Here is a 22,479-nt window from a genome sequence, read left to right as displayed (position 1 = left end):
CACATCGGCTCTGCTGGCTGACATTCACCTGCTCGTTTCGTTACAAACTGATGGCAGCGACCCGGTTATCTTTGAATCTAACACTCGTTCGCCCGACTGTATTGTTGACGAATTAAGATTGCTTATAGTGTCGGTTCCATAAATTTAGATGACATCCAGCCGTCTGTCAACGTCTAGCATTTATGCCCGATGTGTTGCATTTCAGTATAAAATAGAAATCGTTTTTAATTGAATTGTCTTGAATATTTTGACTTAGGACTCCGTCTTATGGGATAGGGTGTCCTTCCAAAAGAGCGAAAAATCCGAGTGTCACTAAAATATAAAAGATTTTGAACGCTAATTGCTCTGCCAATTATGAATGGATTTTCATGGTTTGGATACCGATCGATTCATAAAAGATGTAGCAATTATCTGATTTCCATTAAAACATTCTTTTTCAATTAGTGAAAATTAACGAAAAGTTCCAAGTTCCATATATATTTTCTTTGTGATCGCCTTGCTCCACAGGCAGGGACGACAGTTAAATACACCCACAGCTATTCTATATTTCGAACGACTTGGTATTTCGTTCTTTCGAAATGGGCATACCATCTCGTTCGAAGCAAGTGGAACGAAATAAAGATTCGTTCGAAATACAGAATAGAGGTGACCATCTGTTTCCTGTGATTTCGATTACTTTAGTTTTAGAAAAAACGGAAAGCAACAAAACCCCTTCGTCCCAACAGGTCGAATATTCTTTACGACGTTCAGACTTATACTAATTCGATATCTGTGCTTGGGTAGTACGCCAGAAAAAGTGATAAAGTCCTTTCGTCTTAACCAGACCTAGTCCTATTTTAAGTCCTGAAAGTGTACAGTTATAAAAAGGGAGCGACCAACCATATCTTTCGCCCGATTGTATCCACATACTGCAAAAATTTGTTTAAATCTGATGTCGTATATGAAGAAGGGGTTGACGGCATATTCATGCATGAGACGTGATGCAGCAATTCCAAAGTGAGGAAGAATTAGCGACTGTCTGATCCGAAAATGTATTTTGGGTGTTTAATTTGTTGCTTTACCATTGCATGCTATTGTTTAGATACTTTCGATTGTATTGCTCTCAAGTGTGAAATAACTGAAAACCAGAGTAACAAAAAAACTAGTAGTGTGCAGAAAACGTTAGCTAATTGATGCTATTTTAACTTTGAGGCAATTATATTTCAAACCAACCTGTCACAATAAATGATGCTATTTGTCAACTATTTTCGTGGAAAGTGACGAATGTGAACCAGTGGTAAATTACCCAGATTATTTATCTATTTTTTCGTTCAACCGTAAGCCCCTTAAGCCAGTTAACATTCGTTAACAACATACCAGTTTCGAGCCAGTTACTTAGAGTTGACTAATGCTATTTCGCACAAAAATGTTCAAAATGCGGTATTATCGCCAGTCACCAGAAGAGGTTCTTGATGAAAGTCTGAGCGGTGTAACGGATAAAATTGATATATCGAGCACGGGCATTCGGGAAATTTAAACTTGTCTTCTTGTATTTTTGTGTAAAAGTATATAAATAATTCTGAGCATTTGGGCATGAAATGGGGAAGGCAAATGAGGAGCGTCCAATATAGCTCTAGCCATCCCAAGCCCCTACCTAGTGCCTTCACGTGGCCATACCTGGTAATGCTCTTTTGAGTAGCCAAGCTAGGAGGTGCGATACTGGGTGATTCCTTAATAGGTAAGCATAAAATAAGTTATTTTAATTATTTTTTTCGTTTTAGCTTATGAAGCACCTCCTGCTATATAAAACTTTGGCCAATACGAGTGTTAATACAGCACATGGATATTGGATACCAGAAGAAAAAAATTAAATTAATTGTTAGAAGCACTTATGGAACCTCAAAGGACGCAACTCTATTCCATTCGAAGGACTGCTGGTGAGATTGTTCTATTTTTATCCATATATACCACATTTCATAAATAAACTAGAATGGGGAAGAGGGAGGCACCATCAGAGCACTTGTTTGAAGCGGTGGGTCTAGGGAGAGTGAAACAGTCAACTTTCTAGGGTTAATCTTGGCCCGATTAACAACACATCGTGGATAATGAGCGGGCTCTTCTCCCCACCTGCTGGAGTCATTCTGCATTAAGACGGTTTATTCAACGATTGACTCAGGCGACTTAGCTCTTGGAAGGAGATTCTCTAAATCCCTGGTACGTGTAAGTGATGTTGCTTATCGACCAATTTCCTTTTGGCTCTTCATACAAGAGGTGGGAAGCATGACCAATCGTTGAATATCTTCAACTCTTTTTGACATGATAGGCTCATTGCTATGAACGGATGTTCTGCTAAGGCTGGTGGTAGTACCTACCATATATTCATATTCATTCATAAATGATTCTGAGCATTTATTACAATACAGTAAATTAAAAACTTGCGTGATAAACATTGGCTAAAGGACAAGCTTTGTCAAATTGAACGTACATTCGTAGTCCTACGTGAGCCCCTCGTTGGTGCGTCTAGGCACAGATCTTCATACTTTTAACATAGAATTACGCCTTTCAGGAAAGTAGCTGGTATAGGGGATAATACCAAAAAAATTTTCTCGAAAAGTGGTCAGGTTTTGAACGCTAATAGCTTAGTGGTTTCCCGAACGATTTTCAATATTCTTACACCAATCGATTGGAAAATCTTCTAAGAATTGGCCCAAATCAAGAAAAGTATTAATATTTTTTTGAAACGATGATTCTACAATTGATGAAGGGACGGTGAGGGAAAGTAATGAAGGATTTTTTCCGGGAATGAAGGGGAAGGGTACACGGCTCACGCCACGGGTACACGCCACAGAGCTCTGTGGTTCAAAGGTACACGGGTACCAGTGAGCGACACGCCCTGGCAGGTGTTGTGGGTTCAAATCCGGTTATAATCTCTGATTACAGCTTGGTTCGACCCATGCACCTTCCAGCAATGGACAAAAGATAGGAGTCACAACGACAACTTGTTAAGCATAACTACCTATTACCCCCCCCCTTCCTTTCCACCCTTCCCCTTCATTCCCGGAAAAAAATCCTTCTTCATTACTTTCCCTTACCGTCCTTTCATCAATTGTAGAATCATCGTTTCAAAAAAATATTAATACTTTTCTTGATTTGGGCCAATTCTTAGCCCAAGATATCAAGATGTTTTTAAGTCCGGACAGCTTAACTATTGATTGTAACTGATTAACTTTCTAAAGTTCTAAGATTCTAAAGTAATGCGTGAGGAGATATTGAACCAAGCAGTAACTGCACTACGAAAATGAGCTTGTATTCCTAGAACAGCTAATAAATATGCAATTCCAAAGAGTTCGCTGGAGGACAAGGCGAAATCGAGATATGCTGGGAATCGAAAAGGTATTCAGCCTGCCCTTTCGAACGATGAAGAGAAAGTCGTATTGGTATACATCATCGTTATCTGAGCTTCAACAGGCTGACATTGTTTCTGCAAATGTTACAGAAACCAGTACGAATTTACCTCCAAAGATAGGTAAGAGACACCGGAAATGGCGTGCGTTTCCAGCAGTAGCTACTAGTGACGAATGGATGGAGATGTATCAAGCGGAAGCCAATGAGAAGCAGCAACAAGAAAATTTGAAGAGAATGAAAATTGAGGAAAGGCATTCGAAGCAGATTAGAAGGGAACAGGAGAAACCCAGAAAGATCGAAGAAAGACAGATGACGCAAAGAGCCAAAATGGAGGAGATTATGAGTAAACAATCTATTATTAAAAAAATGTTATAAATCTAAATAAACTAACTAATAAGTCTGAAAATTTCTACCGAATTTACTCACTGTAAAATACACTTTCTATTAAATGCTTCAAGTTATTTAACTTTGGAATAGTTAATCACCATCGTTCTGGGAAGGCAGGTATTTACCAAAACCACGAATGGAAAATCAGTGATTTGGATCAAATCTGTGAGTTACCCCCACATGCACAGATCACAATCTGTACAGTTCATGACAGCCAGTAAATCTTTAGCATTGATCATAAGATTTTGTTCTCTTGACAACTCTCAGCAGTCGATTAGTGTTAGATCTCACTTAGTTGCGATAAAAAGGTTTACCGCACTGCTTGAACCGAAAGGCACACACTACACACAATCGATTGTCTGTATGTGTTTATGTTATATTTTTCACTACGATCAAGCAATAAACAAGATCTGTTGTGAAGATTGTCATATTCTGTACAGATTACGACAAATTGTTTATCGCTTACAATGTCAATAAAACTGAATCAGATCGCTCGTATGTTCATTATTGCTAGAAGCGGTTTTTCCAACCTTGTTAACGACACAAAAGTATTATTAAAGGTAAAAAAGTAAAGAAAAGTAATTATTAAACGCTTATTGTTACAATTAATGCGTTATTACTTGTAGGTATTAATTTGTTAACCACAATATGAGAAAATTTTACCTGTCCGGAAATTGATTCAAAAATGTCCGGATTTTGATTCAACCAGATTGAGGTGTCCGGATATATGAACAAGACAAGCCATTTTATTTCGCTTATTTTAATGAATTTTATTGTGTTTCTATCATTAAATTGATGTATTACTGAAAGTTGAAACTTTAAATTTGACTATAGCAAAAAGCAAATATCGAAGTGGTGCGCTATTAATTTTTACGAAGCATATTAAAAATGTGACCTGCTTAAGTGTCCGGATAGTGATGCAGCACGGTAGTTTCTGTTCTTGATTTTGTTAAATTGTTTTCAAATGCACAATCTTTTGAGAATTGAACGTATGCAATGTTACTACTTTGATAAATATTACATACAACGCATGTAGCATGTATATATGTTGCATATAGCATGTATACATGAAGAATCGAATGATTACAAGCATGAATACATGCCACTATTACTACAAAGAGACTTACGTAGTCCTGCGTCACCTAATATATGCGGTCGTGTCTTGTACACAACCCCTTTTATTTTTTGGAGACGAACTGAAGCTAAATATTGCATAGACACCCAGTGAGTTACTCGAAATGCCATGTTAAAATAAATAATATCCAATAAGAGAAGTAATTTGTTTTCTGACCGGGACATCAACTTATATGTAGTGCTTGCGTTGGGCTTTACGAAAGCCGTTGAAATCCCGAATCCCATTTTAAAATCTGTTGCATGACTGTATTTAATGTTGGAAATGTATACATTTTGCTACCTGCACACTCGTGAGCTTACAGCCTCGTTGCGTCTTGCTGCACAACCCCCTCATGAAGTAAACAACTTATAAGCTACCAACAGCCCACGAGCACCATACCACAGATTTTACTTTATTTCTTCATCTTACACACTCGCTTACACACGCGGTAAAAGTGCTGGCCTCGCGAGCGACCGGTTTAGAGACTGCGTAATATAAAGACGGATTATATTAGTATTGGTTTTAAATTTTTGTAAGCCGTTAACGAAAAAGATGATTTGTGGAAAGCTAAACTCATCATAACTCATGAACGGATTATTAAACTTTTGTACGTGAAAACTGCGGCTTTGTTTTCTATATTTGCGTTTTGCGTTTACGTTTTGCACGCTTATAACTTAACCATTTTTTAATTAATTTTAGTTGTTTTAGCTTCAACCAATATACAGATTGTATTAGTGTATAAGAACAGTTTATTTGTTGTCAAATCACTATTGAAACTATCATAAATATCAAGCACTGTTAAGAATTAACTAATCAACCAATCGCAGGTAAGAACGTTTGCTTTGTGCGCCCGCGACGTTAGGTTTATAAATTTTCAAATTCAATTAACCCGATTTTAGAAACAAAATAGCGACAAACTCCTCATACAAGAGGTCAAGATTTTTTAGTTTGATTTATATTACAGAGCCTTTGATCATTCAGCTCTTTAAACAGAAAATTAATCGATCTTCATTCTTTCTGTCCTTCCATGCGCTGGTAGACGGTTTAATCTATCTAACTTTCACAACCCGAGCTTCATATCACCTCGATTCCCAGACTAGTTTCAGAACCTTCCTGCGCCGTCAAATTTTGTGCACTGCTGCAATCTTACAATCAAGTATTTCGCTTTCTCTTCCTTTGTTGGCCATCGTAGCTTCGGTATTTCACGTGATTTCGTTATGACCTGGTATTCAACACAGCACAGTGTCTTTTCGTTCCATTTCTATTTGAGCTGCTCTGATCCAAGGATGCTTAGTGATATTCCCTTGAATAGCTGAGACATAGTTTGCTGAATTCGTGAAGATGACTGTTCTATCCCGGCTCACACTTGACAACTGGTTAAGAATTATTTATTTCAATTGAGCCTAGACCAAGTTGATGTCCTGAATGTAAACTGTTATAGAAAAAGTCCCCTCCCCTTCAATCGACATACTGAAATTATACAAAATTTACCTTACAGGTTATGGTAGATCAGCATTGGACTACAGTTTAATGGTAAATTTCGCTTGGTTTCGGCAGACACGGCAGATCTCGCACAGCCTTATCATCGCCAGCCACCAGAGAACCAGAGTGATTATAACCTGGGGAGTTAACTCTTTATGAAACTACACACCTTAAGAAACAGAGAAACTGGTCAGGACTGATAAAATAATTTTTGAAAGATAGAAAGTTTACCGAAGCATTTAAAGTTTCAAAGTTTATCAGTCGAATAAACTAGAAAATATGATATGCAGACCATGTAAAATTTACACTGGGCAGGTGGGATTGGACCAACACTATCGATATACGATTGAATGTATTTTCAACTACACCACCGCGGTAAAGATCTCCAGAAAGACCGATATGAAATTTTCGTTCTCCGGATTAGCTATTTTAATACAAATGCTTTTAGACAGAAATGTAACCAAATAAATGAAGGATAGAAAGCAAATTTATTCAGATTAAATTTTATACTCGAATCAAATGACAGAGTCTCGTTTGGCTAAAGATATTCAACAAGCTATCGATACGACGCACGGTGTGCACTTGAATCCACATCCCACCGGACAATCGATTATCGGTCTATTAACCGACGTCGACTTTCAACGCTCAGAGCACCGAACACCCAAACTGACGACAAGTTTTGATCGAATTTCCATTCGGTCCAACGATTTTACTCAATTAGTTCGTCATAGCGTACGTCTCTTACTGGTGGCGGTCAGTACTGGCAGTAGTAACCGATGTACTACGACGATGAAAGACGACGACGACGACAGTTACCAGCAGGACTCCAAACGGGAGTTGCAGTTTCAATCCCTCTCGGCTGAATCGACTGCTCCCAGAAATTAATCCAATTAAGAGGCACTTTCAATTAGCAGTGGTGATAAATTCTGTAGATTTGATTGGCCTACGGAACTGCACCGTCCGGTTGTCGTTCTATTTCTCCTCGGTCCGGTTTGGTTTGAGAAAGCCAAATTTCCGCTATTTATTTACACTTGGCTTGCGAGGACACAGCATTGCCCGAGCCATGTCGGGTGCTCCACCCCGCAAATTGTTACTTCTCATAAATTGGATAATCGAATCATCACTCACTACAGTTGACGCACTTCTGTGGCTCCCAGCCGACCGACCGGCTGGATCCGTTAGAGTAAAAGTCGGTGCTATTCACGACGCCGGCCTTAACGTCTCAGTTACGATTTATTTACAAATTTAGCAATCCCGCCGCGCTGAATGGCAGATATTGCCTGCTACACAGACAATGGTGCGTCCAACGCAAAGATGTGGCCAGGGAGCAATTTAAATTCAATCAACGACAGTCGCAATTGAGTGCGGCTTATTAGCTGAGGGTCCTAGCTGGGGCCAACTGGCCTTTGATAATGGAAGAGAGAGAGGGAACAGTTCAGTTCATTCACGGAATCGTTCGCGGAAAGTTCGTTATTGGAAAGTTTTCGCTAGCCATCACCCCGGGCCGGTCGAATTCCCTGGAAGCTTTTTGCTACTGTGGCAGCTAGTCAACTGCCGTCATACTTCGCTGCTATCTGGAAGATCCAATGAATTTTCTGTGGGATAGAACTTCTTGTTGGATTCTTGTGAAATGAAGTGTATTCGGCATGATAAAAGTGCATGTTTTGGAGAAAAACCTTACGCCTACGATTTTGTCGGTCAAATTGACTGAACTATCTCCGGAAAAATCGATTCGTTTTAGTGGCAAAATACCGTTACTTCCATCGATTCAGTGCAATAGTCGACTTTAGTCAGCAATTCGCAGCCGCAGCCCACCGTCGTTCCAATTATCGTTCACAGCTACGTACCTGCCAGCAAGACCAGTGTAAATTAATTACTCGAACTAATCATGACGAGGAGCGCAACTGCGACACCGAAACCGCTGCTGTCAACACTACTCGCAATATCGACGCTATTCGCGATATCATCGCGGATTCAAATATTTGCCTACCAGCTGGCTCCGGCGCCGCTGCCGATCCGGCACATTGACGAGCATCCGTCGCACCAGCTGCAGCAGGACATAATGGACTTTATCGACCTGATTCCGTTTGCCGATGTGCACTCGCTGATGCAGTACTACTATCACTACGACGCCGAGGTCGAGAATGCCTTCGATTATGTGTGCAGTGAAGACTACTCGCAGATAAAGTTGGAAATTGCGAACCTAAACGAGGTGCGAAACTTCCGCCGGTATCTGGACGGCATCGGTTTCAGCGTGGAGCACGTATGGCAGGAGCTTACCGCGCGGTTCAACGTGGACGACATCTTTGCCGAGCCGGACGAGACGATACGGAATTGTGAGTTCATACAGACATACACACATACGTACACAGCCAGCTGGAGATGGTTTAGATGGTTTGATGAATGCTTATCAGGGAAAAACCGAAACGTGCCAGAAGGGAGCTCGGGCCAGTAGCCGTTGGAATTGAATTAGTCCGACGGTGTTTGTTCTGCTTCCGATAGTAAATAAGTGGATGTGATATTTTTGAAATTTTCTGAATCAGCTTTAGGTGCTCGTTCTACGGAGGATCTATTGCAGACACCTTCGGTGACGAGATGATTGATACACGAATGAACCGCAGTGCAGATTTTAATTAAGTGGTCTGCTTTAGTTTAGAGTGGCCACATGTCAAATTTGCATTTTCATAGGTGTAACATGCCTCAGATGGTGCTAAATTATTTTCTATTAACCATAAAAGTGGAGTTCTTGTAAACCTGTCATGTCAATTTAGTAAGCTCGACTAATCAATTAACGAAGAAAAAATTATTTTTTCTTTCAATCCTGTTTATAATTAATCTGCTTAATAATTATATTTTTTTTACATGTGTCTCTTTGACACATATTTTTTGTTATTGAACGAAGCCATACTGCAACTAAATATTATCAATAACAGGAAACAGTAATGCTGAATTTTTGTCCTTTGTTGAATACATGTTTCCGTCGACGACGTATAAATTCTGGGACCGCTACAATGAGAGTCTTAAAAAATAAAGAGTCCTTGCAATTAAAATTAACCATCATTTGGTAAAAAAATCTCCGTTAAGTATGATACCTTTTATGACTTAGAAAACATCTTTTTTAACGAATACACTAATTCAATCTTTGCAGTTTCTAGTACAGATGAAATGAACTCAGTATTGCCAACCTGAAACCAACGATTCAAGCGAATCACTTACGTTCATGCTCGTGTTGTTCTCTACATTCATTCATGCTCGACAATAGTGAATGAAATCAAATGTGAATCATTCATTCAATTGGAGATGCCGACAGCGGCAAACGAAGTTTCAATAAACGTAAACATTGCTTCGAAGTTTTGGTTGGTTCTAAAAAGCAGCTGGTTTCAAAAACTAAACTTTAGGGTCTAAAATATCAGTCAAGAGCAAGAAAATTGACTGACAGGTTAGTCGAGCAATCATTTTGCCCTACAACTCATGAATGTATTGTTTTGAAGGGTAGAAAACTGAGAAAGATAAACACTGTCAGCAGTTTAGTAGCCATGCCCATGGGATGACAGATTAAAGAATACTACCAGGAGTAAAACTGTATGCGCTGAATGCGTTTTTTTATTTATCTTCATGCAAGGTTGTCAATTTTTTTGAATGCTGGCTGTCGTCTTAGGACTTAATCGTCGGTTATTTAGCAGTAGGTCCAGACGTGTAGGCTGTATTATTCTCAGCTAGACCACATTGTTACAACTGAATTCTGTTTTTTTAACTCATTATATGGAGCATAACAAATCTATGGCAGTGTAACGCGTATGAACAAAGCTAAATCTTGTGAAGCTGTACCGAATTTTTAATACATTGTGTTACGGATCGAGAAGTTCTGAGATTGAGCAATCGGCGAAAGGTGGGAAATTCCTACCATAATGCCTTACCTTACTGCACCGAAGTAACCCAATTTTGATGGAGCAAATTATCCTGTTTAAATCAGAATATACTCAAATAGCTGAATTAAAGAAAAGGAAAGGTTATTCTACAGAATTTGTCCAGCAACCTACGATGCAAAAGATGAACATTTATTGGACAATACGGACAGGTGGCCAAAACACTCAAAATAGTTCAGGTTTTGTCTACAAGTCACTTTTATATCTGTTGTCAGTCCATAAATTCGCATAATGCAAGAGAAATAAAACCGTTGTTGATGAAGAACCGCCTAGGCGTTCCGGAGTTGTGGCGATGCGTATTAACATATAGGGTACGGGAGGGTATTTTTAGCAGGTTTCTAAATTCAGCCTATTTGCCTTTTCTTTCGCCAATAAATATAGTTTGCCGACATATAATTTTAATATGTTATTACTATTTTCTCAAGACTGTAAGTAATCTACTATTTTTTCTGTTCTTCCACTAGAATTAGGCCATAGGCCGAAAAAATAGATGCCATCACTTAATGGACTGAAAATACCCTCCCATACCCTTTACAAATATACATTGACTTTTATATGTATAGTTGCTAGTAATTATTTTTTTGGCATTATTCGTTTTTGTGCCAAAATTTGAACTAGACGACAGATTTTTAATATGGGGTACGGGTGGATATTTCCAGCCCATTAAGCGGTAGCCTGAACAATATTCAGGAATTACGTTGAAACTATATTTATTCGAGACAAGATTTTTATACCAGTTGATAGAATAATATTTACTGAACATCCGTGTGTATTTTGGTCTTAATAAAACGCTACTAAATTTGAGTTACAGTCGCGAGAAATGATGAAGTCGCTGCGGCTAAATTGAGCCCATTTTCTATAGTGGTGTCTGAGTTTTTTTTAAATCCGACAGGCCGAAATAGCCCGCACAGCGATTGAATGCTTTTCAAAAACAGATCAAAAGAGACAAGAAAAGAGAGACCGATGGACAACTTGTTGCTATTGCCTACATTCCGGGCTCATTGACGATAATTAGTTTTGCAATGACAACAGCTTGCTGCTGGCGCTAGTGTATCATTGAATCGTTCATGTACATTAGCGCCAGTTGTCACTCAAATACCAGCTATGTCTACACGATAGAAGCATTTCAGGTGTTTCAGGCCTCATACATTGGTAGTAGTGTAAGTAACGCACCATATGCTGGAATTAAAAACAAAATGCTGCTAATGGCTAGTGAATGAAAATTGATTTATATTTTCATATCAGACGGAAATTTTTGTTTTCTTCCGTGATAAAAAGAAGCCTAGAATTGTTCTGTGATAGCATATTCACAGCTGTTAAGTTTCTAGAATAAGTAAACGTGATCATAATTGTGTGTTTTCCAAACCATCATCAAGAGCGGATACGCGTAAGCGATTGCTGCTGGTTTTTTCAGCCTGGTTACGTGCTAGTGGAAAAACAGTGGTTTTGATGTTTATTGAATAAAATTAAGCAAATTACTTTCATTTTTTATGAAAATAGTTATAACAAAATAAATCCTATGAGTGCTACATTCGTTTCAGTATTGTTACATAGCGGCATAGTTTTTATTTGGGAAAGTGTAGCCAAAAAAGGTAATGTATGCCGAAATTAGTAGCGTGATGGGAATACCCTCCCGTACCCTACTGTCATTTGTCATTTGGTTATTTGATTTCTGCGGTAGAAATAGATATACAACAGCTGTCGGTATGTTTGATGTTAAGCAACTAATTGTGTAACCGTATTTAGTTACATTTAGTTACATAAGTTGCGCTATTCTGGCTATATAGCTGTTATATTCCAGGTAATCCAAATATTACATTAAAGTAAGTCCCCTATCGGCCGCCCTGAGTCAATTGTTACAACGTATGGCATTTGCTTTTTTTTCTGGTCTTGTCGGATCAAATCTTTGGTCTGGTCCAAGTCAATCTGTGGTCGGGTCTGGTCTAACTTTTGGTTTGTAAATGTTCCCTGAGAGGGCTTTACAAAAAAAATCTGACATTGCCTAACCGTAAGGAGGTTATTCAGGAAAGGGGAAATTATTTTCAGTTAAAAGCTATTTTGGTTGAAATTAAGTGTTCTTCATTTGATCAAAAATTCAAATCATAATTATAAAAAAAATCAAATTAAAATATAAAAAGAAAAATGTTAAAATTTTGCCTCTCAGTTGGCGTACGTCAGTACGTTGTATGTTCAAATCTCGGCTGGAAGAGGCTGTTAGAATCCATAGGATCAAATCTCTTCGAGACGCAGCGAGGGCTTTGCTGACAACATATCCTGCATGATTTACAACATCGCTCGTTGGTATTAAAGGCAGAAACTTTGTCACGGCGGAGGCCATCTGCTCTAGACTGAAAGACATACGCGCCGTTGCAAGCGATATTTGACGGAGTGCAAGCTGAAAGCGAATAGTAACGGAGGTGCATGAATCAAAGGCAACAGACACTGCTTGGGGAGACTATCAACGTACATTTGGCAAAAGTCGGTTAGCTACGGTGAATCGGATACGTCGTAAGTAAAATAACCCTATCGGCACACAGAACAGAGGGACTCAACGTGCGAGATGGCTCGTCCAGATCTAAAGCGGTCTTTTTGATTTCTTGAAAAAACTGCGTCTTCAGAGAGGTCTGGGAAATGGGCGACGAGTAACTCAAGATCGAGTTGCTTGAAGCTTGGAACGGCACGAACCACCCCGGCTCTAATCTGGTAACGACGGCAACGAGAATCGTACAATCGTACGTGATGTAATCTTTGGCCTGATCTGGTCTCTGGTCTGGTTTGGTCTATGCTTTGTTTTCTAGTCTAGTCTTTGGTCTGGTCTGGTCTGATCTCTGGTCTTTTATTTCAGGTTTGGTCTCTGGTGTCCGATCACAGGTTTCTGGTCTCTGGTTACTGGTCTGATTGGTCGACGCTGATCTCTGGTCTGGTCTAGTCTGGTTTGGTCTGGCAACGCAAGAATTGCAAGAACAACGAAAACATCTTTTGTTCTACGTGTCGAACATTTTTCGGTATGGGAGAAAAAATGTCATCAGACACTGCCTTGTATTCTCTTTTGCTGTTGCGCTGTTTTGGACTGATCTCTGATCTGGCCTTGTAACGTCGCTGGTCTCTAGTCTCTGGTCTGGTTTCTGGTCTTCGGTCTCCGATTTTTGGTCTCTGGTCTGATCTGATCTGCGGTCTAGTCTGGTCTCTGGTCTGATCTCCGATCTGGTCTCTGGTCTGATCTGGTCTGTACTTTTTATTTTCAGTCGCCGTAACCAAAGACTAGACCAGAGACAAGATCAGACCAAAGACCAGATCGAAGATCAGATCGAAGATCAGACCAGAGACCAGACCAGACTAGAGACCAGAAAAGACCATAGAACACACCAGAAACCAGACTCGACCAGACCAGACCGGAGACCAGAGACCAGAGATCAGAGACCAGACCAGATCAGAGACCATACCAAACCAGACCAGACCAAATACCACATCAGAGATCAGACTAGACCAGACCAAAGCCCAGGCCAGACCAGACAGCAACTTACATGAACTTCATGTACTAGTTAATGGGAAAGTTGATAAAATTCACCGGAATCGCACGTAAACTGGATCAGACCAGACAAGACAAGACAAAGGGCTATAGAACACACCAGAACAAAGACCAGGCTAGACCAGACAATAGACCACACGAGACCAGATCAAACCAAAGAGCAGAGACGTGACCAGAGACCATAGCAGAGACTAAACCAGAGCAGAGACCAGACCAGACCACACGAGACCAGATCAGAGACTAGAGGCCAGTTTTTTAAATTTATATGAATTAATTAAATAAAAAATAAAATTTTCCAGGCGTCTGACGATAGGCGAAGCATAGTACCCAGAAACGTTACGCAGATCGAGAAAATGAGGATTTGATTTTATCTAGAAACATCAACGAAACATACTATACTGATCTGGGTTTAGTCTCTACTATGGTCCATAGACCATAGTCTGGTCTGGTCACGTCTCTGGTCTTTGGTCTGGTGTGTTCTCTGGCCCTTCGTCTTGTCTGGTCTGGTCTGGTCCAGTTTATGTGCGATCCCGCTGAATTTTATCAACTTTCCCAATAACTAGTACATAAATTTCATGTAAGTTGAAGTACAGATGTTAACATGATTTTTCACGTGGATGTGTTTATTCGGGAATTGGGAAATTATTTTCAGTTAAAAGCTATTTTGGTTGAAATTAAGTGTACTTTATATCAAATAAAATAATTGAAATTGAAATAATCGAAAACAAACGTTAAAATTTTGCACGATAAAATTTAATGCGCATATGCTGCAAACCAATGGAGACTGCTTAAAATTTATCAATTATTCCATGGGACATTTTATTATGGTTGCTATAAACAAAAGCGATCAGGATGATCTGACAGTAAACTTCAACTTTTCTGCTCTTGGATGTATTTTCAATCTAACAAAGCTGGCGAACCAATTTAGCGTTTTACCAGAGTAAGCTGTATGCCTTATAGCTTTGTAGGTAAAGGCTTAATTAAATTATGGCGCTAGCTGTCAAACCACAAAATGCATAATCGGTTTTATTGCTGATTTCTGCAGAGTGTGATAAGACTGCTTAAGCATATAACCTGATTCTTAAAGAGGTTATAAAGACCTTCCGTAGAGTGGACCGCTGAATCGGAAGGTATTTTTATATTTTGCGGTCATCAGGAAGTTCTCGGGGAGCGCATAGTTTTAGTAGTGGTTTTATGAAATCGGTTATGGAAACCACTAGAGAAGTATAATAAAACATAGAATTGTTACTTGGTATGTCCGCCCGGTTACCTATGAGATGCGATGTTAACCAGCATTAATAAGCCAGTCCGTATGTTCGAATCTCAGCTCAACGGTTCTGATATAGCGTCAGTAGAATGGTTGCTGTAGCCCCGTAATTGTCCTGTACTCTAATAACCGGCTGCGAAATCTGTCGATAAAGAAGAGTGTAAAAGGACGTTTATACCCATGGCTTTGCTTTTCCAAGGGGCATGTCTCGGGTAATGGTGTTGCATCTATATCGTGAAAACTATGATATTTCTATGGAAATCTATTGAATTATGATATTCTGCCCCAGAAACACCGATGTGCAAAGCTGGCTCGATCGACGATGTAATAAATTATCGTGGAATCTCCATTCATCAGCTGTCTGCCTAAGATTTTTGAAAGCATGCTAATTGTACCAATATTTCAAATTCATAGTTTCCGCAGACTAGCACGGCTTCCTGAAAAACTACTCGACTACGCAAAATTGCTAAGCTAGGGATGTGTCAACTCTTGTGGCTAAGATGTAAAAACGTCAACAGATCGACGTATGTTGATGTTGCCAAAGCTTCAGACAAGCTTCGATACATTCCAGCAGTTAAGAAGTTCAAGAAAATAGTGCTTCCAGAATGGCTAACTTAATGGATTCAATCTTATCTCACGGCGTACCTCAGTAAAGGTTGGTAGCTTGTTCTACTCCATTCCCGATTCAGTTCCGTGCCCTACTAGCACAGTTGTTATTAACTAGTTGTGGTAGCCGATTAATGACTAAATTCAGTCATTAATAGGTTGCAGCAACCAGAAATGACAAAAGTGTGCTACTTGGGTGTACCCCAAGATAGTTTTCAATTTGAGTGTCGATCATCAACATTGGCTTAGCTTTTACCTTAGCTATAGAACACTACGCGTGAAATTGGGAACATGTATTTCGTCGCCGTTTGGTAACTTGAGTGGAGTACCTCAGGGCAGTAACTTGGGACCTTTGCTGTTCACGATAGTTTTCAACGATGTTGCATTTTTGCTCGATGGTGACTGTAAACTCGTTTATGACTTCAAAACTATACGAATACGAGAGAGTACAAAAACGGTTTATTCGCGTTGCTCTGCGTAATTTGCCATGGCGTGACCCTCTGAACCTTCCTCCTGATCGCGATCTTCGCAAACTAATCAACCTTGACACTTTGTCCAGACGCCGGAAAGTTCAACAGGCAACTTTTGTTGCCAAGCTTCTGAACAACGAGGTCAATTGTCCACGATTGCTTTCGGTACTTGATCTCAGAATTCCATCGCGGTCCCCTAGGAATGCTACGTTACTTCAACCAAGATTTCATCGCACAGCGTTTGGATACAATGAGCCTATGTCATCGATGATACGTGCTTTTGCCTCTGCTGAAGACTTCTTCGAGTTTGGTGAAAGTTCCAGCACTTTCTCGCGTAGAGTAACTAAATTTGACATTTTTGCTAAAGGAAAATTGTGATAATTTTATTCATTAAGGGAGTATATTAGATGAATACAATAAACAAATAAATAAATAAACATTTGTTAAACTATCTACGAAGACTGTATCCGTGCATTTCAACAAACTCATTATGCAATACAAAATGATTTTAAATTGCCCTAGTGTTGTAAAACCTTCCAGCAAACTTCAGTGCTTACAATTTTCAATTTAACATCAACAGGTTAATCTATTTTAACCGTCTACTTTTCTTTCATTTCCGTTCTTGCACAACCAACCGAAAATGTGTTCACCGTTGTCACCACATGTGTATGCATGCCTGCCGCTACATATATTGATTGTGCACAGTAAATCTCACCACCCAGGGACTGAACGGATTAGTCGATGACATATTAGCACTGCTGCCGCAGGACGAGATAATCCTGCTATTCTTCGACAAACTGGAGACCAGCAACGATTTCTCGTACTTCTTCGAGCAGATCGGCAGCGGGGAGTTCGAGAGTGTGCTCAATATGCTGCAGGTAAGCAAGCTCCTGGCTCCCGGTTCCTGGTTCCTGGTGCGGTCGGTGGCCATGTGTGTTGACTCCAATCGAATCGAAGCACGACACGCCAGCATCGCACCAGGGAGGATTAACAAAGTGAAATTGATTCTGGAAAAGTTTTCTTATTCATTCTTTTTGATTGGGTCGGGTGAAAACACCCGTCCCCATCCCCACCCGTTTATGTGTGTGTGTCTGTTTCTTTGCAGAGCTCGCAACAGCTGAGGATTCTACTATGGAGATTACAGCGGCATGGCTTTGATATTCCCGGTTGGATACAACAAATTCAGCGATACTTTAGCTTCAGTAGTTTCTAGTGGGGAAGTGTCAATAAAATGTGGTTAGTGCGATTTTGGTTACGTCGTTTCTTGTATGACTTTCATTGGATAGGAAAGAAATTCTACTCTAAGTACAGGTTCAACTTAGCTAAAATTAGTATTTGCAAAAATTTTACAGAGCAAGAAGCCCTCTACAGTTATGTAGAATTTCTAATTGCCACCCTACTATTTATATACTTAGATGCGGAGCAAAAATTGTGCCATACATCAATAATTTGAACGACATAAATGGTCAATTTATTTTGTCATCTGTCAGACGATCAGTGCTTCTTCATGATTCATTTCAATGGATCAAACATTCGGAATGTTTGACTGCGAGATTGTTTCATCATCTTTCACCAAGCTAGCTAGCAGCCCGGATATTCCATTCAAATCGTAAGACAAAGAGCTCTTTTCAATAGATTCGTCGGATATGAAGTTCTCTTCCTCCTTCTCTAGCGTTTTAATGCTCATATTCCCCAATCGCACAAAACATGAATGCATCGAAGCGTACAGCATTTTCGAGTGCACACAAACACACAGATTCACTTGTTCGTCTGTCCGGCAGTGTGCATGCATGCAAAAGTCCGAGTTGAATAGATTATGTTCAACTTTATCTATCATATTCTCCAATGAACTGTTTGCCTCTTTTGACACGACACAAAGATGCTAGCCGGTGGTGGGCTTCGGCCGATGCCATCCGTAGGTACAAAGTAACCGGTCTTCCCATAGCCTGTAGGTGGTGTTTTACGGTGGGACGATGTTGTGTTTATTCCCTGTGCCGGTGTCGAAGTCCATGCCTCGAACATCAACATCGGACGTCAGCCTCTTTGGCAGGGTGCATCTCGATAGGACGGACGCATACCGGTGTTTAATGATGAAACTTTGCACAATGCACCTTGATAATCATTATGGGTACTCGCCGATCGTATCCCATCGTAAAGTGAGTACTGATTTTGCAATCAGAAATAATCCAAAATAACCGGACGTGATTCACTTTACTGTGAATGGTTGGTTTGCTGTTAGGATCGCTCGGATCTAGAAAGTAAAAGTAGGTATCTTCAATTCAGGACGTACAAAAGTTCATCTTCCAAAATAATATGGAATGTTGGTTCTGAACAGTAAGTGAAAAAAGCAATCTCTGCTTCGATCAAAACCAAAAGATACAGATTTTTAAGTTTGAATATCAAAAACTTCTAACAAATTCACACACGAATGTTGTGAAAGCAGCAGCGAAGGTCATTAAACTAAAACAAACCTCGCGTGCAACTACGAAACTAAAAAATCTCCTATTGTGCCAACATGTGCCAAAGCACATTAACTTTCTCCAAACATCTACTCCACAATAGGCAGTCCTCTTCTAACAATCATTCAGCAGCGCCATCCGTTTTGCGAGTATTATTTGCCTACTTCCCAGGCAAATATCCGAATCCGGCATATGCAAATGAAAGGATCCACCGTCCGTCGCTTCGCAGTTAGCCTTTCTCCCGTTGCCAATCGGTGGTAATTCGTTGGCAGGGAAGGCAGATAAAATTCGAAAATTAAATAAAATTGCCTCACCCGAGGTAGGGCAAGTCGGCTGCGGGCCTGCATAGGTGCTTTGCTCACTTATGTGCCTTAACTTGAGAAAATAACAAGTGGATTCGGCGAAGGGGCTGCCAGCTAGCTAGCTAGCTAGCTAGCGTGTTATAATGGCAGCTGAAAGTGGTTTCCCATCTCCCAAAATATCACAGGGACGAAGCTTTGCGTTCGGACGCAAAAGAATAAACGGAAATATTCAATGACTTTTCCGGCGAAAACTGTTCGAACATATCGCCAACATGAGACCGTTTTCCGGCCGAAGGCAACGAAAGAGGTTGGACCGAGTTTTCGAATAGAAGAGAACGAATATGTTCATTTGATTCTATATTTGCTTAAAAGAGATGTGCTGTGGTATCTCGTTATAGTATAGGTTTTTTTTTGTCTGCTTCTGCCATCAGTTCTGCCAGCTGCCAATTAGTGCCGGCTGCAGGATGTGCACGATACAGTTAGGAACGGCACAACGCATTACCATTAATTGAACATGGTTTGGATTTTAATTTTTCGTGTTAGGTTAAGGACTCCGCCGGGAGTGAGGATGTTGATTTTCAAGTTTCCCGAAAGTAAGTTAATTAGCAGCATCCGGGAAGGTTTGCTTGCTGTTATCCTCGTTCAAGGATGTTTGCCAAAAAGGTGCTCTTGGTGCCTTTTTGATTCGGACTTGCAACAAAAGAGCATTTATTTGCTGTGTGTAGGAAATGTTTGCTCTAGTTTTCGAAACAGTTCTGTTTCATCGCAGCCACAATTTCAGTGAGGTTAATTGGAAGTGAGGAAAAACGTCAGTGGTAAGATTGGTTTTTTGTCAGGATTAGATGCTTGGAGGTTGAGAATACTTGGCTCAACTGACACAACAATGATAATAAATGATTTTATTTTCTTTGTGTAATTGCAGTGAGCTTTAAAGCTTAATTCGCTATGTGCGCGAAACGGTGCTGCCACCTTCCCAAGTTTGTTCTATTTGTGAAGTCTGTGCACAGGTTTGTTAAAGAGTGAAAAGAATAGACAAAATTTTGCACCAAATCTTTACAAACTTTCCATAGGGCAGTTTCATGAGAGTACAAGAGATCGATTTGTGCTTACATAGCGAATAGCAAAACTTAAAAGCAGTTTTTTGTTTCAAACAAAAATTCTGTACATGAAAATATCATCACCATCATCCAAATCACATCTCGGGTCCGTTGTGAATGAGCTGCGGCAAACCTTTTGAATTCCGAAGATCAGGCAGTTGTTCCGTAGCATTAAAGCAATTTGCCTGGAGTACAAAAATCAAAGGGCTCATTAGTCATTGGTTATGATGATAGTGGGGTAGGGCGTAGCACTGAAAAGTGGCACTAAGGATGGCGAGCGAAGAGCTTGCATCGGTGCTCAGAAACATGAACTAAGTGCAAAAGGAATTGCATTCAAACCGGGTAGATATTAGACCCGTATGGACACCTCATATGGGAGGAGCTTGGGAAAGGCTAATTCATTCGATGAAGAAAATTCTAATGCTGATGAAACCAGGGCGAACTCACCGATCGAAGCAAACATCTTCTGGCAACGAGCAATACGGGACTACCTTCCCGAGATAACTAAGCGAACAAAGTGGTTTGGCGAAGTTAGACCGATTGCGGTGTACCATATCGTTGATCCAGTTGATCCAGCATTACTATGTAATTTCGGTCAACTCAGGTAAAGACAGATACTAGCGTGTCCAGGCCTATACAGAAGGTGGGGCACTCGATCTTTCAGAAAAATGTTTTGGCCTGGAAAATAGACTAATCGTAGGATAGGTCTATTATAACTTATCACAAATATATCGGACGATTAGGTTGAAAACTCCTGTCATTCGAGTGTATTTGAAATAGAAATTAAAGTTAGACTAGGAATAGAAATTAGATGTTAAATTGCACTTGAAATCGGATTTTACATAGGCCACTAACTTACACTTGGGTTTGGGTTTTAAAACTTTATTTCGAATTTAAATGGAAGTTGGAGTTAAAACTGGATTTGAAATTGAAAATTCAAAGAGATTCGTAGATGCAGTTGGACTTGAAATAGAATTTGACATTGAATATCAAATTAGACTTGGACGTGGACGAGAAATTACATGCCAAGTTTAACTTGAAATTAGGATTAACTTTATTCTCTCACACGTTTTACCTCTTTTCTGCTCCTTTTTCCTCTTTTCTAGTCCCGTTTTTTTTTCATGGGTCAGTCCCGGCGTTGTGGTCAGCATTCACGCCTCTCACGCCGAGGACCCGGGTTCAAATCCCAACCCCGCAGAAGTGACGAATGACATAAGCATAACCCTAATAAAAAATAAAAAAAGGCGCGTTTTTCCCTTTTAGTCTCATTTTTTCACTTTTATTTCCGTTTTTTTTTCTTTTCTGTACCTTTTAATTGGTTTTTTCTCTCACTTATTTACTATTTTCTTTTTCGTCTATTGTCTTACGCTTTTCCTCTTTTCGTTTCCAGTGTTCGTCTTTTTCTATCTCTCCTCATCGTGTTTTGTTTTCGTCCGCTCCTTTTTCCCTTTTTTAGATGATTTTCCTCCCAGTTGACCTTGAGGTACGATGCTGGTCTAGTAAGCCAGTCGTTGTATGTTCGAATCTCGGCTAGGAGAAGCTGTTAGAATCAAAAGGATCGTTCCACTGGCCCCGCAATTGTCCTGTACTCTAACAGCTGGCTGCAAAGTCTGTCGCAGGTCAAATTACGATAACGGAATGTAGCACCTAGGCTTTGCCTGTTTATTATATTTGTGGTTTCCTTTTTTCCCTCTACTCAGCGGGCACCTGCTTTACTCTCTCACGTTTTTCGTCTTTTTCTCTCCAGCTTTTCCTTTTCTTTTATCCGTCTTTCTTGTTTATCTGTTCTGCTCTTCTTGTTACACTTTGCCTTTTATTCTCTCCCGTTTTCCGACATTTTCGTTTACGTTTCTCATTCTTTTTCTGTCCTGTATTCTCTCTATGAGTCTCGTTTTACCTCCTTTTCTCTCTCTTGTTTTTCCTTTTCTCTGCCTGCTGCTTTCTCTTTCTCTTGTTTACCTGTTTCGTGATCCGCCCTTTTCAGTCCAGATTTTCCTCGTGTTTTGCTCTTCTCTGTTCCGGTTTTTGTTTTTTTCTTCGATTTCAGCCCCATTTTTCCTCTTTTTCAGTCTCGGATTTTCTTTGTTTTCTGTCTCATTTACCCGTTGTCTTGCATTCTTCCTCGTATTATGTCCTGCTTTTCCTCTTTTTCTGTCACGTTCTGTTTTTTGTTTGATCTTGTTTGTCTTTGGTTTTTAGCGGTTGAAAGCCATTTTTCTCATTCTCTGTTCTTGCTTCTCAAGTCTCCAGCTCCCGTGTTTTCTCCTTTTCTTACCTGTTTTTTACTTTTTCGTTGTTTTTTCTCCCTTAAGTGACCAGTTTGTACTCATTTCTTTTCTAGTTTTCCTCAATTTCTTTACCATTTTTCCTTCTTTTTTCTCATTCCTTTTTCTTTGCTCTTCGGTTCTTGTTGTTTTTTTTGTTCAGTATTAATTTTATGGCTCATTTTCCCATTT

The 22,479-nt window shown here is 39.9% G+C and overlaps 1 protein-coding gene across 1 annotated transcript; it reads left to right on the top strand.

Moving 5' to 3' along the window:
• Positions 1 to 8,255: 8,255 nt before the first annotated feature.
• On the top strand, positions 8,256 to 17,378 carry LOC128736661 (protein G12-like). Its single transcript, XM_053831150.1, has 3 exons — positions 8,256 to 8,703; positions 16,871 to 17,043; positions 17,271 to 17,378. The coding sequence occupies exons 1-3, from the start codon at positions 8,256 to 8,258 to the stop codon at positions 17,376 to 17,378; spliced, it is 729 nt and encodes a 242-aa protein (XP_053687125.1).
• Positions 17,379 to 22,479: the final 5,101 nt, after the last annotated feature.

The sequence above is a fragment of the Sabethes cyaneus genome, chromosome 2, assembly GCF_943734655.1.
Source record: "Sabethes cyaneus chromosome 2, idSabCyanKW18_F2, whole genome shotgun sequence".
Classification (NCBI taxonomy): Eukaryota; Metazoa; Arthropoda; class Insecta; order Diptera; family Culicidae; genus Sabethes; species Sabethes cyaneus.
The sequence above is the reverse complement of the archived record's forward strand: the minus strand, read 5'-3'. Positions and strand labels throughout refer to the sequence as shown.

Bases quoted from the DNA above. Each gene is read 5' to 3' on its own strand.
- LOC128736661 (XM_053831150.1), top strand. From the start codon at position 8,256: ATGACGAGGAGCGCAACTGCGACACCGAAACCGCTGCTGTCAACACTA. The intron at 8,704-16,870 runs GTGAGTTCATAC...GATTGTGCACAG, and splicing joins GGACGAGACGATACGGAATT to TAAATCTCACCACCCAGGGA. The intron at 17,044-17,270 runs GTAAGCAAGCTC...GTTTCTTTGCAG, and splicing joins GTGTGCTCAATATGCTGCAG to AGCTCGCAACAGCTGAGGAT.